This window comes from Macaca thibetana, chromosome 9 (assembly GCF_024542745.1).
Source record: "Macaca thibetana thibetana isolate TM-01 chromosome 9, ASM2454274v1, whole genome shotgun sequence".
Classification (NCBI taxonomy): Eukaryota; Metazoa; Chordata; class Mammalia; order Primates; family Cercopithecidae; genus Macaca; species Macaca thibetana.
Genome location: NC_065586.1, coordinates 87,654,104 through 87,670,703, shown reverse-complemented (window position 1 = coordinate 87,670,703; position 16,600 = coordinate 87,654,104). Strand labels below are relative to the sequence as shown.

The window sequence follows — 16,600 nt, the reverse complement described above, 5'->3', positions numbered from 1 at the left end:
AATAAATAAAATAAAATAAAAAACACAACAAGCAAACAAAAAATAAACTAAGACTTCTAGAAGTCAATTCAACAGTTTCCCCCCAAACAATTTTGCCTTGTGTATTTCATATGTGTATCATTGGATCTAACTCATTCAGAACTTGAAGTGTAGTTTTCCTTTTATTCCTCGCTCATCATACCCATTCGACAAATCTTATCCATTCTTTTTTTTTTTTTTTTGAGATGGAGTCTTGCTCTGCCACCCAGGCTGGAGTGCAGTGGCGCAATCTCGGCTCACTGCAAGCTCTGCCTCCCAGGTTCGCGCCATTCTCCTGCCTCAGCCTCCTGAGTAGCTGGGACTACAGGCGCCTGCCACCACGCCCGGCTAATTTTTTGTATTTTTAGTAGAGATGGGGTTTCACCATGTTAGCCAGGATGGTCTCGATCTCCTGACCTCTCCCAAAGTGCTGGGATTACAGGCGTGAGCCACCGCGCCCAGCCCAAACCTTATCCATTCTTACACAGAAATAACTCTTGCATCTATTCCTTCATTTTCATTTATTCTGCCACCATTATTATGAATCCTGATTATGCTTAACCCTCTAGAATGCTCACTTTCCTAATTGCTGCTTTTGCTTCTAGTCCTCTCTCCCAATTTAGCCAACACACTGCTTTCAAATGCACCTCTTAAAACTTCTTTTAGAATAATAATCTCCTTTGTTTCAGATCACAGAGTGAAGTCTGAATTACTTAGGCTAAATACCAAGTCCTCCAAAACCTGGTTCTTACCTATTTCTCTAATTCTAACCTTCATTTGTTTCTTGTGTGAATCATCTTCTCCAGCAAAGCTAGTCTAGTCACTGTTTTTAAAATGTGCTTTAATGTCTGCTTTAGCAGCCCCCAGTTATCCTAACTGTCTTGCAGACTAATGTTCCGCAAACTGCTTTCTTGAATTGAGACTTGACTTTACAGTCCAGGTCAAGTCACACCTCATTCTGAGGGATTTCCCAACCACTTCAGTCAACCATCACTGAGAGTTCCCTCTTGGGAACTCCTGCAGTGCTCTCTCTCTCTCAATGACCAAACACTTGGTAGAGACCTCATAGTATTCTTAGGTATCTTTTCATGCCCTCTGAAGTGTAATGTACACCTTCTATGAGCGGTGGGCTTAAGGTTTTATAATTTCCTGTGCCCTCAGAGAACCTGTACATTGTAAAAGCTCGATACATATTAATGTTATTTAGTAAAAAATATGATTTTTATAAGGTTAAAAAGATTGTTTTAAGATGACGGTAACACATAAAAAGTCCTTGTTTTTGTTCAAATGCTTACCCTTTATCTTTAGCATGGACATCAGCTCCATGTTGCAATAACAACTGTACAATCTTTACTCTGTTATATCCTGCTGCCAAATGCAATGGAGTCGACTGAAATATTAATCAAATATATTAATGAAATTCAAATAATGGTTGAATAAAATGTGTAAGAGGGAAAAAACCCAAATATAAAACCAGAAAATCCAATTATGACTTCATTGTCTAAGTAGTTATCAATTTGGTTTTACAAAATCCAACATACATATTGAAGGCATAGTATACAAGTTTATAAATTCACTATTACATATAGGAAGCAAATAACTGTTTATCATCAATAAGGTTTTACTAAGCTTAAGAATTTGAAATACTGAAAATACTGAAATACTTAAAACATCAGTGCTCTCTTCAAATATATTTCAATTTATTGTAAGATAAACACATCTTTATCTTTATGTTACCAGGAGATAAGCACAAACTCAGTTGCAAAAAGAAGTACCTTTCTGCCATCACTTGCGTGGCAGTTGACATTTAATGGTGTGAGTAGAGCCATCATTTTTTCTTCATTGCCACTCCTAGAATACAAAAAAAGTATTAGCAATTTGCATTCTTCATCAGATCTTCCTCAAGATAAGTACTGTAACCATTACAAAAAATTCTATTTAGAGTTTGCTTACTGTAAAAAAAAAAAAGAAAAAAGTTAATGGTGAAGTATTCCTGTCAAATATTTAAAACATTAGTATGTACCTGGCACTTTCCAAGAGTTCATCCTTCTTATATTCACCTGTGAATTAGAAAAAAAAAAAGTATAGAAATTAAAAAGAAAAATTAACAAGTTTTATGCAAAAAGACGCCCAATGAATTATAAAGTAGATAAATTTGGAAATAAATTTCCAATAAATGGAAAATAGTTCATTAACAGAATATTATGTAGTTTAAAAATATTTGCATGAAAAGCAAACATGAAATACCTTTGCTATGGGATTAAAAAAAAAAAGATTCTATTTTATATAATGAAAGGCAACCTCAACTATATAAAAACAATATGCTCAGGAGAAGGAAAATCCAAAAGAAAATATACCAAAATATTAACAAAGTGTATCTCGGGTCATAGATTATTGGTGACCTTTTCCTTTTTCCCTTCAAATTTCCTAAAATGAGTATAGTATTTTCATAACAGAGAAACAAAATGTATCTACAACTTTGTTCCAAACCTAAAAAAGGCCAGGTGTATTGGCTCATGTCTGTAATCCCAGCACTTTGGGAGGCTGAGGTGGGTGGATCGCTTGAGCCCAAGAGTTAGAGACTAGCCTGGGAACACGGTGAAACCCTCTCTCTACAAAAAATACAAAAATTGGCTGGGTGTGGTGACGCACACCTGCAGTCCCAGCTACTCGGGAGACTGAGGTTGGAGGATCACCTGAGCCTGGATAGGTTCAGGCTGCAGTGAGCTGTGACTGTGCCACTACACTCCAGCCTGGGCGACAGAGCGAGACCTTGATATACACACACCCCCCCCCACACACACACCCCAAAAACAAACCCCTAAACAAAACAAACAAAACTCAATAAACCAACATTATAGAAATTACAAAAGAATCTATAGCATCACTGATGATAACATAATCATTAACATCTTTATGAATCTAGATTTTTCAACATTAATATCATGCTTATTTAATGCTACTTTAAATATATACAAATATAAAAAAGGATTAACTATGAACTCTATTTCTTCTTTATTAAAGCCTTTACTTTCACAAATGAATACAAACAAAACTATAAAATCAACAAAATTTAAATTAATACAATGATTTGCTAAATGACATCCAAACTGCTGCCCACAATGTGAATTGTGTATTGACTGCCAAGGCAACACTTCTTTTGAGGCCCAAGATTTAAAAAACAAAAATAAAAGCATGGAATAACATGGACTACTAAAGGAGAAAATGAACACTGATTGATAGTCACAATAACAGTGCACACTTCTAAAAGTCTTTTCAAGAAGAAGTCTAAATTTTCTCAGCAATGGTAGAAGAAATAACACAAAATCCAGGCACAAAGCTCACAGCAAAGCCCCTTAGGCTCTTGACTTTAGATTAGGTATGATTCTAGTTATCACAAGGTAGATAAGAATATGGTAAATAATATGGCTGAGTTGCTAAGAGGAAAGCACACTGACAAGGGAGATAATATGTGAAGTGGATATAACTCAAGAAAGCTTGTCAATCTAAACTATAGCTTACGCATACCAATGGGTTTCAAGGACATAAATATGTTACAGCAGAGTACAACTAGCATTCTTCATGGTACCGAAATGAGTGTGCCTAGAATCCTCTTCTGAATGGCTAGTGCTTTTTGAAAGGATTCCATCAAAAATTATTAAAATACATTAAAAAAAAAAGCAGTACAGCTTGAATATCCCTTATCTGAAATGCTTAAAACCAGAAGTGTTTTGAAGTTTGGATTAGAAATACTCAACCTGTATATAAAGGGGCAGGCATAAGTTATCTGAAAAACTCAGGGGTATTTAAGAAATATCCTTAATATACTACAGCAACATACAATTATCTATTACCCTCACTCCCAATAAGGTAACAATGACATATGTAAACATCAATTAGAAAAGAAAAAGAAAGCTTTATTTTTCTTAGAGGAGAATCAAATGTCAGCTATCTACATGTAGAAAAGGAAAGCTACTGAACTGACACTATTTTAAAAATCTAGCTGAGGTCATTAATCACAGGAGGCAAATTTCCTACCTGGCAAGCTTGTTCTTTACAGGCTTCCTGGAATAACCAGAGTATACAGACTTACCAGTAAGCACTGCTTTGGCAGATGGATCTGCTAAATCCAATGCTGTCCTTCCATCTGTATTTCGGATGGTTGGCTCAGCTCCATGCTGTAAGAGCACTGCAAAATAGCAACACTATTTTGAAGTTCAATGGTAATTTTAACAACTTGATTTTAGTAAATCATTTTCTCAAGAATTCTGGTCCAGCAAAGTCTCAAAGTTGTTTAAAGACCTTTCGTATCTTGTCAGAATGGGAATGTTACATTTTAAATATAAAAATAATACATATTCTATTATTTAATGCATTAAAGACACATTAAATAAGTTCCCCCTCAGTTCAATGTAGATTTTCCTTTGCTATTTATACAGCTGGTGACAAGTGACTAAGGATAGATAAGAGTGTATAAGGGGGAAAAAAAGGCAAGTGTGCTTGAAAGCTTTTTTCTTATTCCAAAAGAACACTGCTTATGCTAGAAAGACTGTTCACCATGACAGAAATAAAATGTCTAAAGCTATAGATAGCCTGGGAACAGAGATCTGTAGAATTTTTAAGAAAAAAAAAAACCACACAGGTAAATTCTTTTTTAAAAAACACAAACAAAAAACTGAATGGCTTCCTTATGCTTTCAACAAATTCTGTAAGGTCGTCAGTCATTATCTTTCTATTCTTCAGGAAGGCTGAATAATCAACAGGAGGCTGCTTGTATTTGTCCACTATTGAAACCATAATACAATGCACTTGTAAGGTATAAGGTAAACAGTCTAAAGAGTGGAGTAGGTGCATTGAAACCAAGGTGCAAATTACTCCTTATAAGGACAATTTTTCTTTGGAAAAATCTTAACTGAGGGATATATAAATAAGGGTTGCTAGCTGACCAGTTAGTTTTTTGAGGTTAACTACACTGAATTTTAAGTTAAAATCCAAATACCCTTAGTAGGGTTAACCTACCCCAAATCAAAACTACTACATTATAATTCAAGGCACATAAAAAGAGAAGTCTTGGCTGGGTGCGGTGGCTCACGCCTGTGATCCCAGCACTTTGGGAGGCCAAGGCGGGAGGATCAAGAGGTCAAGAGACAGAGACCATCCTGGCTAACATGGTGAAACTCTGTCTCTACTAAAAATACAAAAAATTAGCTGGGTATGGTGGCGGGCACCTGTAGTGAGGCTGAGACAGGAGAATGGTGTGAACCCGGGAGGTGGAGCTTGCAGTGAGCGGAGATAACACCACTGCACTCTAGCCTGGGTGACAGAGCAAGACTCCGTCTGAAAAAAAAAGAGAAGTATTGTGTTTTGTTCTGTACTATATTATTATTTGTATTATTATGAAGATATTCCAGTATACTCTCTAAATAAGGAGCTGGAGGAAGACAGGCAAATATGTGCAGAAAGGAAGCTCAGTTCTTGTTCTTTGATAGGGTGAATTTCCATTCTGCTCTACTCCTATATATACCAGTGCTGTTCAACAGAAATAAAACATGAGCCATATAAATAATTTAACATTTTCCAGTAACTACATTAAAAAAAGAAACAGTTCAAATTAATTTGAACACACTTCACCTAATACATCCAAAAATTCAATATTTACATTTATATTATAATCAATATAAAAGTAGATATTTTACTTTTTTTTTGTACTAAGTCTCTGAAATGTGGTATGCTTTTTCCCTTAGAGTACATCTCAATTCAGACATTTCAAGCTCTTAGCTACCATATTGGATAGTGCAGATTATAACTACCTTTGGAAAACTCTACATTATTAAAACTAATTAATTATATGTCTAAGACTCTGAGGTACCAGAGATGGGTTATGTGGTAAAAATGATGTATTTGAATGTAGGGCAGGAACAATTTAAGATAACATACAGAAAAGGAGAATTGGACAGAGGTAACCAGGAAATCCATTTCACATCTTTATAAATGACCTAATTTAAGCTGGTGAGGTTGACATAAACAGTGATTTGGGATGCTGGGGACGATGAGGTCCAATTTAAGTCTAGCATAGAGCACCTGGACTTTTTCTAGTGCACTGAATTCACTTTCTATATCTGTTAAGGATTTCAACTGTCCCTATTTTACATCAGGAAATAATGGAGTTAAGGTGGCAATGAGTCCAAAATCCTTGAATTTGTTTGTCTCACAAAAGTAAATACCAGGTTAATAAAAATTCTCAAAAAGCCTTCTCACATACTATATACTTTTCTTACTTATCCTGCCATTTCTACTCTCCTATAACCCTATAATTCAGTAGCTATCATTTCTCACCTGGGTTACTTTACAGTTTCCTAACTGGTATCCTTGATGCCATCCATCCTACCCAGTCCCCTACCAGATTACTCTTTATAAAATACAGTCATGTGTCACTTAATGACAGGGATATATTTTGAGAAATGCCTTGTTAGGTGAGTCCATCATTGTGCCAACACCAGAGAATGTTTACACAAACCTAGATGGTATAGTCTACCAAACACCTAGGCTACATGGTATATAGCCTATTCCTCCTAGGCTACAAACCTGAACAGCATGTTACTGTACTGAATACTGCAGGCAACTATAATACAATGGCAAGTATATCTGTAACTAAATATGTCTAAATACAGTATAAAAGATAAGAAATGGTATATCTGTATAGGACATTTACCATGAATGGAGCTTGCAGGGCTGGAAGTTGTTCTGAGTCAGTCAGTGGGTAAGTGATGAGTGAATGTGAAGGTCTAGGATATTATAGTACATCACTGTAGACTCTGCATAAACACTGTACACTTAGCTATGTAAATTTATTTTAAAAATATATTTCTTCAATAATTAGCTTACTGTAACCTTTTTACATTATAAACTTTTAAAGTTATAAAAACTTTTTGACTTTTGTAATAACAACTTAAAACAAACATTATGTACAGCTATACAAAAGTATTTTCTTTATGTTTTATAAGCTTTTCTCTATTCAAAAAAAATTTTTTACAACTTTTCTGTTAAAAACTAAGATATAGACACACATATTAGCTAGGCCTACACAGGCTTAGGATCATCAATATTACTGTCTTCCACCTCCACATCTTGTCCCACTGGAAGGTCTTTAGGGGCAAAACACCACACACAGAGTTGCCATATAGTAATGCCTTCTTCTGGAACACCTGCCTGAGGCTGTTTTACAGTTAACTTTTTTTTTTTAATTGCTGAGTATACTCAATAAAATTAAATCACAATAAAAAGTATAGTAAATATATAAACCAGTAACAAAGTTGGTTATTATCAAGTATTATGTAGTGTACATAATTTCATATGCTATACCTTTATATGACTGGCAGTGCACTAGGTTTGTTAACCCAGCATCACCACAAAAACCTGAGTAATGCCTTGTGCTATGAAGTTAGGACTGCTACGAAGTTAGTAGGTGACAGGAATTTTTTAGCTCCATTATAATCTTATGGGACCACCCTTATGTATGTCATCCATTTCGAAATGGAGTTACGTGGAGCATGACTGCATACTATGTACTCTTATCACAGTGTTCCCTTCCTCAAAAAATCTTCAATATTCCACACTGCCTACACATACTAATAGCAAGCTCCTTAACCTGGTATTTAAAGCTTTTTATAAAGAAATCCTCACCTACCTTTTTAACCCTTTCTCCACTGGAAAGACTCCAAAAAGTAGGGCCTTGACTTGATCCTGCCAAGTCACTGTGCTCATTATCCTCTTAACACTCTCTGTTCCCTTCCACCATACCTTTATCTGGCTCTTTGTGTATTTAATCTCCCAAGAGAATGCAAGTTTCCAGAGAATAGGCACTTTGTATTCCATTCTCCAAAGAAATTTAGGCTCAGTACTACACACAAAAAGACACTCAGTAAATAGTAGTTAGATTAAATCATGGGATGTTCTTAAATATATAAATTCAGCTTGACAGAATTTGATGATATGAACAGATTAATTCAGTTCAGATTCAGAATAGTTACAACATTAGGAAGAGTCAGAAAAGTTAACAGCCTTACCAATACAAACATCAATCTTTCCTTTAATTGCAGCTTCATGGAGAGGAGTATAATTCCAATTATCTCGAGCATTGGGGTCTGCACCATGTCGCAAAAGGAGATTGACTACTTCAGCATGACCAAAAGAGCATGCATTATGAAGAGGAATAAGGCCCCCATCATCACGTGCTTGGACATTTGCACCATTCTGAAGCAAATATTCAACTACGTCTTTCCGCCCAAAACCTAGATGAAAACAAATTGTCCACACGTAAGTTCAACAAGGAAAAGATATCAAATTAGAATAAGTACCATCCATGCTAAAATGTTTCAGGTTGAAAAATAATAACAGACTCAACAATTCAAGAACTAATTAATGGAAAGGTGATCAGAAATATATCAGTAACTAACCTTAATGATAAAGCCAGAGTGACTCTCCACTAAGTAGTAGTGGTACCTAAGTAGTGCCTTGGGTGGTACTACTACTACTAACCTCAAAGAAAGAACACAAAATAAGTGACTGAAAGCTCAAAGTTCAAACGTTTTTCACTCTACAATAGAGTTCTGTGTATTTAGTATGTATACATTTTCAGATGTTCAAAGTATAAAACTTAAATACGTAAATCACAACCTTATGATACAGTGACAGAATTCCTTTCCCATATCTATCTCATAGAACGTTTCTGCTAAACTGGGGGGACTACGAGAAGCAACAAAAAAAGATCCACTTACAGCTAGTATTTGTCTATGTAGTGAGACACAGAGAGATAACCCCAGGCAAAAGTATAAAATCCAGTGTCTTCAAAGGAGTCCCTACTTTGTCACTTGCATAACACATATATAACTTCTTTCCATGTAGGAGGCCTCCTTTAGGTATCAACATTCCACAGTTCTGCTCAACTGCCCCCAAATCAAATCAAACAAAAAAAGTCTGATAATTTATTTATACTGATTTACAGATCTAGTATCAATGAGTTTCAATCTCTTATCATTCCTATATATTAGTACTTAAAATCTTTTTACACCTAGTTGTAAAATGACAAGGCTTTCAGGCATATGTTAAAGCAGATGGAGAGAGGTCTATAATGTGTTTGGGTAGAGAGAAAGGAACTGCTCACTCTTCTGAAATTTCTCCATTCTATTCTTAAAGCCACCAAGTCTGACCGCAGTTCTTCCAAGATGACCAGCAATGAGAACAGATAAGAAAGTAATGGTACAACATTTCTAAGGTTGATGCCTGGGGTTGGCCTGGTTGCACCTGATGGAAGAGCTAAAGATAGTTGAAAAGATTAACTATTTTTGTTTTAACATTGCTGGGCTCTGCGGTCACAAAGATGAGTATCTTTGTATCTTTGATTCTTCCCCCTCTCAAAGAGCTCATAATTTAAGATATGAAGATTTTAAATTTCAATACAATATAATTGCTACGTATACATAAAGTGCTACTAGAGCTTAAAGAAGGGAACTCCTAAACTAGGGGAAAGCAGAGAATGGAAAAGACTTGCCTAAGGCGATTCCAGTGATGACACTTAAGCTGAAAGCTTCCAGAAAAATAAGGGATCATTAGGAAAATGAGAAGAGGAGGGAGAGGTGAGGGAAAGGAGATGAGCAAGAAAGAAACAAAATGTACACAGACATGGAGGTATGAAAGAATAAATGCTTGGGCTGGGCACAGTGGCTCACGCCAGTAATCCCAGCACTTTGGGAGGCCCAGGTAGGCAGATCACGAGGTCAGGAGTTCAAGACCAGCCTGGCCAGCATGGTGAAACTCAGTCTCTACTAAAAATACAAAAAATTAGCCAGGTGTGGTGGCACGTGCCTGTAATCCCAGCTACACGGGAAGCTGAGGAATGAGAATTGCTTGAACTCAGCAGGTGTAGGTTGTAGTGAGCCAAGATCACGCCACCGCCCTCCAGCCTGGGTAACAGAGTGAGACTCCATCTCAGAAAAAAAAAAGAAGAAGAAGAAGAAGAAAGAAAAGAAAAGAAAAGAAAAGAAAAGAAAAAAAAGAACGAACAAATGCTCCATAACAGCCAGGATGCAGAATGCCAAAGTGGACAGATGCTAGATCAGGAGAATGTCAGGCTGGCCGGGCGAATCCCAGCACTTTGGGAGGCCGAGGAGGGTGGATCATGAGGTCAGGAGATCGAGACCATCCTGGCTAACATGGTGAAACTCCGTCTCTACTACGAAAAAAAAAAAAAAATTAGCCGGGTGTTGTGGCAAGCGCCTGTAGTCCCAGCTACTCGGGAGCCTGAGGCAGGAGAATGGCGTGAACCCGGGAGATGGACCTTGCAGTACACCGAGATTGGGCCACTGCACTCCAGCCCGGGAGACAGAGTGAGACTCCGTTTCAAAAAAAAAAACCAAAAAACAAAAAACAAAAAACAAAACGACAACAAAAAGGAGTATGTTAGGCTAAGGTAGCACCTGGCCTTTGTCCCATAAATTAGTGTTTTTCAAACTGTTTTCAGATAGCAGGTTTTGTTTTGTTTTTTGAGACAGAGTCTTGCTCTGTCACCCAGGCTGGAGTGCAATGGCGTGATCTCGGCTCACTGCAACCTCTGCTTCCCGGGCTTAAGCGATTCTCTTGCCTTAGTTTCCCTAGTAGCTGGGACTACAGGTGCGCACCATCATGTCTGGCTAATTCTTTTTTGTATTTTTAGTAGACATGGGGTATTGCCATGTTGGCCAGGCTGGTCTCAAACTTCTGACCTCAAGTAATCCACCAGCCTCAGCCTCCCAAAGTGCGGGGATTACAGGCATGAGCCATTGCACCGGGCCCAGACAGATTTCAATTAGATCTTATTTAAGATTATAATAGGTACAGGTTACGTTTACTGCTAAATACCCAATGCCTAGTACATAGTTGGCATTCATAGAATTGCAAATTAACTGAATAAAATAAAAACTATTCTGGTTGATTCCTCCTTCTTCCCCTCACAAAGATCCAAAAGAAAATATTCCTGCATCTCTGAGCACCTCTTGGAAACAGTTGGAAAAATACTGCTACAACACATCATTAGTCACAGAATGATGTGTTTAGGGCAGTGACTGTTTTTTTTTTTTTAAGAAAGATCACCTTGGCAATTGTGTGAATAAATGAATCAAATGCAGAGATAGGCGGTAGATATGTCCTTAAGGTTTTAGAATGCTATGTGCCATAGTCTAGGTGACAGATGATAAGGGCTAAGATTAAGACTGATTTGGTTAGGATAGTATATCCACATGGTTCATGTGAACACGATAGGTAATAGTCACATGGCTGGTGAAGCCTTCCTCCCACCCCTATTCCCAGCTTCCCAGTTTCCTTCCTTCTGGTTATCACTTTTTTTTTTTTTCACATACCTTGAAGTTATTTTACATACATGCAAGCAAACATCTGCTAATATATATCTTTAAAGACAGTGTTTACATCTTTCTTTCTTAAAAAAACATCTGCTATTAATAATATCCCAGAAATCAACTTCTATCAGTATTGCATATATTTTTTTAACTGGGAGAGTCAAAATGTAACTAGTTCCATTCTCATACATAGTTACGTTGTTTCCAATCTTACTACTACACACACTACTGCCAAGGTTTTTGGCCTGTGTAATGGAAGAGTGAAGTTGCCATCAACTGAAATGGGGGCAAGGCTGCAGATGAAAATAGATTTGTGGCAGAAGATGAGGAGTCCAAGTTTTAGACATGTCATATCTCACTGAAGGCTTATTGCTTCCTCTACCCAATTTCTAAATGCTGGGATTCCTCAAGACTCAGTTCTCTAACCTCTTTTTAGATAATCTTATCTGATCCCACGGCTTTAAATACCACCTAGATGCACAACCCTCAAATTTAAATCTCCAGTCTAGACTTTTCACCCAAATTCCAGAATGTTTACTTAACATGTTTCCTTCCAGATATTTTAAAGGTATCTCAAACTCAACATGTTTCCAACTTCTATTTCCACTGATATTACCTTACTCCAAACACTATCACCTCCAGCATAAGTTCCTGCAATAGTCTCCCCTAAATAGGTCTCTCATTTCCACTTCTGTCTCTAGTGACCTTTTAAAAATAATCATATCACAGCCGTGTTTAAAATAATTCCTTGGTTTCCCACTGATGCTCTTAGAATAAAATTCAAACACTCGACTATGGCCTTAAAAGCTCCCTCATGAACTGGCCCTCACTTTCTCTAATTTCACTTCACACCATTCTTCCCTTTCCCAACTATAATATAGCTTTCTTTCAGTTTGTCAAGTATGCCATTGACTTGGTACATGCTGCCCTTCTGCTTGGAATGCTCTTCCCTTGCACAAAGCATCCTACTTGTACTCACTACCTGGTTTGTTTAAATGTCACCACCTTAAGAAGGCTATCCCCGATCATCCTATCTAAAATAGTCCCTTCTGCCCATCCACATTTTTTCCTATCTTCACACCATTTAGTTGGTCTATCTCCCACCTCCTTCACTAGAATGCAAGCTCCATACCAGCAGGGATTTTTGTCTTTGCTGTTCATAGCAGTATTTCTTGGCACTTATTAAAATTTGTAATTACTCTTTACTTATTTTCTAGACTTTTTTTTTTTTTTTTTGAGACGGAGTCTCGCTCTGTCCCCCAGGCTGGAGTACAGTGGTGCCATCGTGGCTCGCTGCAAGCTCCACCTCCTAGGTTCACACCAGCCATTCTCCTGCCTCAGCCCTCGGAGTAGCTGGGGCTACAGGCACCCGCCACCATGCCCAGCTAATTTTTTTTGTATTTTTACTAGAGACAGGGTTTCACCGTGTTAGCCAGGATGGTCTCGATCTCCTGACCTTGTGATCCACCCACCTCGGCCTCCCAAAGTGCTGGGATTACAGGCACGAGCCACCGCGCCCAGCATTTTCTAGACTCTTAGTTCCATGAAGGACAAGAGCCATGTGCATCTTAATTCATCACTACTTCCCCAGCATCCTTCAGAGTACACGGTACAGAGCAATTTGTTGATATTTGCTGAATCAATGTATCACGGTATCACGGTATATGAAAAAGAGACTGAGAAGTAAAACTAAGAAAGAATGGCACTGCAGAAGCCAAGTAGTAAAATTTCAAAGAGGTGAAGGTCAGCTCTTGCTGTCATTAGCCCTGACTTCAGTCTTCCTTCCTGATCACTTCCTGGGCATTGCTGATCACACTGTCCTCCCCAAGTAGGCTATCCACAGTTGCCCTAATCTATGGTTCTGCTATCCCAACCACTTAGCACCCACCTGCAGGAAATGCTTTTAGAAAAAGGCTTCTTAATTTGGAAAGTAAGAGAAAAAGAATCAAAATAAAGAAAAAGTTGTAAAGCTAACTCTATAAAGTTATTTGACGTACGCAAGCATTTTAGAATAAGGATTACTATTCTTCAGCAGTAATAAGCATATCTGAAGTAATCAAAATGGTGACTCACAGCCTAACTCCCCCAGAAAGGAGAGTTAGGTGTGCACAGAAATAGCTGGAGTAAAACATCTAGCTGTTACAAGAGACAGTGTCAAGTGGGAAGATATCTGTCCCAAAGGATTGGTGATCTAAAAGAAGGTCAAGTAGTAGCTTTCTGTCAAAATAAGACTGGAAAGAGAAGAGGGTTGTGTGAAATCAGAGTTAAAGACAAAGACATTACTGAAACTAAGTTTTAGCTGAGGCAATCGATATGGGTAGAATGGGTAAAGTGATTATACCCACATAGTTACCAACATTCCAAGACACAGATTACTTGTGTCAATGTTTGTATTAACATGATTTCCTAGTCATTAAGATGTCTGAAACCAGTCTGGTGACTGATAGTAGAGGTCAGTATGATTTTACACTCATAAGGTAAGAACTACAATATGTGAGTGAACGTAATCTGCTACGCTGAGACAGTAGATGAAGAGTCTGAGATTTTGAAAGTTTGAAGCCACATCTTGGGCACTTAAATTATTTGGAAGCAGTCAATAGGTAGCTATGTTAAAAAAAAAAAAAAAAAAAAAAAAAGCTGTTTGGAGTCTAGCGAAATCTTTAGATTTAAGATACTTCCTGGCTGGGCGCTGAGACTCACACCTGTAATCCCAGCACTTTGGGAGGCAGATGTGGGTGGATCACCTGAGGTCAGGAGTTCGAGACCACCGTGGTCAACATGGTGAAACCCCGTTTTTACTAAAAATATAAAAATTAGCCAGGCATGGCGGTACATGCCTGTAATCCCAGCTACTCGGGAAGCTGAAGCAGGAGGCAGGAGAATTGCTTGAACCTGGGAGGTGGAGGTTGAAGTGAGCCAAGATCGCACCACTGCACTCCAGCCTGGGCGACAAGAGTGAAACTCTGTGTCTCACCCCCGACCCCCAAAAAAATCATACCTCCCAAACTGAGGAGTAATCCTTGATAAAATCCCTATTGTTATGGTCTCAAGAATAGTTCAAAGTACTTCTGTTAAGCATCGATTTCTGAAAGAAAAAATGCTTTGCAGGGTATATTCTGATCACATTCTCACTGGCCAGGTAGAACATAAATAGGCATATCCTCAGAGTCAATATCAATCTCCATATTCTAAGGATCTCTTTATGAGGAACCAGAAGCCTAAATAAAGTTGGTAGTCATGGCTGCTCAGGACATACTGTAGTTTATTTTGTAATTATGGAACAGCACTCAACTTCAAACACTGTTCTACTTGTGAAAATCCTGATGAAACCATACACAGAGTATGAATCTACTACACAGTGCTTACAGTGAAGCAAAGCAGGCCTATCTGTAAAGTGTATTTGTTGACCACATTAACCACGTGTCAGTTAATGGCAGGTATTGTGTCTTATTTATTTCAGTTTACTCAGGGACAAGGTCAGTGTCTGGCATATAGTAGGACTTGACAAACATTTGTTTAATGCATGTCTAATACTCTGCTGGAATAGGAAAGGACCCTCACAAAGAATATGGTGTTAATGATTTGTGAAAACAGAGAAAGTAGCCTCTTGTCAAATTTATTACTTATCTAGATGCCATCAGTTTCAGCAGCTCCAGGTACTGGTTGCCAACCATGACTATTGTTAATAGTATCATATTTTGCTGCTATACTGGAAACATGCTTTCATCTGAATGGCTTCCCAAAAGCTGTGAGGCAGTCAAGTCCCTACAGAGAAACCAACTTAGACTCTTAGGAAGTTTAACTAAGTGCTATTCCTCTCCTGTCTTTTATAGTCCAAAGGTGGGATTAATCACTGATAATACCATTGGTCCCATATGAGATGGTGATGTCTTGCAATATCTAAAGGTAGGCTATCACACAGGGTTTTGTCCAAAGGCAAAGTTCTGGAAAAATGTCAACAAATGCCACAAAACAAAGCTCCTGTGGTCTGGGAGATTGGAAGGTATAATCAAACAGCCTTCAGCTTTCAAGCAACAGTCAGTCAGGACTCTCAGTGACAGATTTTTTCTGAGGAATGTCATTTTAAACCTCTCATTTACTATTCTGTGTTACAAGGTTTCCCTCTGTTGCCCAGCCTAGAGCGCAATGGTGCAATTTCAGCTCACTGCAGCCTTGGCTCAAGTAATCCTCCAACCTTAGCCTCCCAAGTAGCTAGTACTACAGGCCTGCGCCACCATGCCTGGCTAAGTTTTCTATTTTTTTTTGTAGAGATGAAGTTTCGCCATGTTGCCCAGGCTGCTCTTGAACTCTTAAGCTCAAGTGATACTCCTGTCTTTGCCTCCCAAAGTGTCAGGCCTGTGCCACCATGCCCAGCTCATTTTTCAATTTTTTTGTAGAGATGAGGTTTTACCATGTTGCCCAGGCTGGTCTTGAACTCTTGAGCTCAGGTGATACTCCTGCCTTTGCCTCCCAGAGTGCTGGGATTATAGCCTGTGGCACCGTGCCTGGGCCTCATTTACTATTAACTTCAGTTTGCTAAGATCCAGAAAAGTATTTCCCACATATATTTCTTAAGAATGAAGAATACAAGGGAGAGGACTTTGCCCATCTCAACTTGGGATAGATATACTGTCTGGCCAGATTAGTAGAAACTTGGAAAAGAATGCCATGGCCTCTACAGTGATGAAATTTTGACCATCTGAATGGGGGAATACTGAAAGGAGTACTCCAAACTCTTGTTACTGAAGTCGACTATCTACCTCTAAATCCAGCAAGAGCTGAGGGCAAAGGTATGGCTCAAAATCTTGATAATACATTGGGAGATTTGACAAGTGAAGAAAGATGATGAATTCCTAAATAGATTGATCTTTATTTGATACTAGGGTTTCCTGCTGATGTATGATTTAAACATCTCCCATAGCAAAAACCAATCCTTAAAACAACAATCTATAATTGTAGTTTCAGGTGAAGAGTGTTGGATAAATTTTGTGCATCTCTTACAACTATGATATTGGCCTACAGCCAAAGAAGGAAATGTTACTGACAGGTTACTGGAGGTCTCCAATAGTTATCATTTCGGGGAAAGATATGAATGGCAATCACAAAAGCTAGTATATCTTTGGTAGCTGAGCAGTCAAAGCCTTCTTGTACCAATGAGATTATAACTTGTTGGCTGAACTAGGCTGAAATCC

At 38.1% G+C, this 16,600-nt stretch overlaps 1 protein-coding gene across 2 annotated transcripts in view; it reads right to left on the bottom strand.

Annotated features, from left to right (window-relative positions):
* Positions 1 to 16,600, bottom strand: part of TNKS2 (tankyrase 2) — a 66,734-nt gene that overhangs the window by 45,917 nt on the left and 4,217 nt on the right. For both annotated transcript variants that reach the window (XM_050805678.1, XM_050805679.1), the window contains exons 2-6: positions 8,085 to 8,309; positions 4,112 to 4,207; positions 2,042 to 2,078; positions 1,794 to 1,869; positions 1,314 to 1,408 (exon numbers count right to left, since the gene is read on the bottom strand). In XM_050805678.1, the coding sequence (XP_050661635.1) occupies positions 1,314 to 1,408; positions 1,794 to 1,869; positions 2,042 to 2,078; positions 4,112 to 4,207; positions 8,085 to 8,309 (529 nt within the window). The remainder of the gene's footprint in view (positions 1 to 1,313; positions 1,409 to 1,793; positions 1,870 to 2,041; positions 2,079 to 4,111; positions 4,208 to 8,084; positions 8,310 to 16,600) is intronic.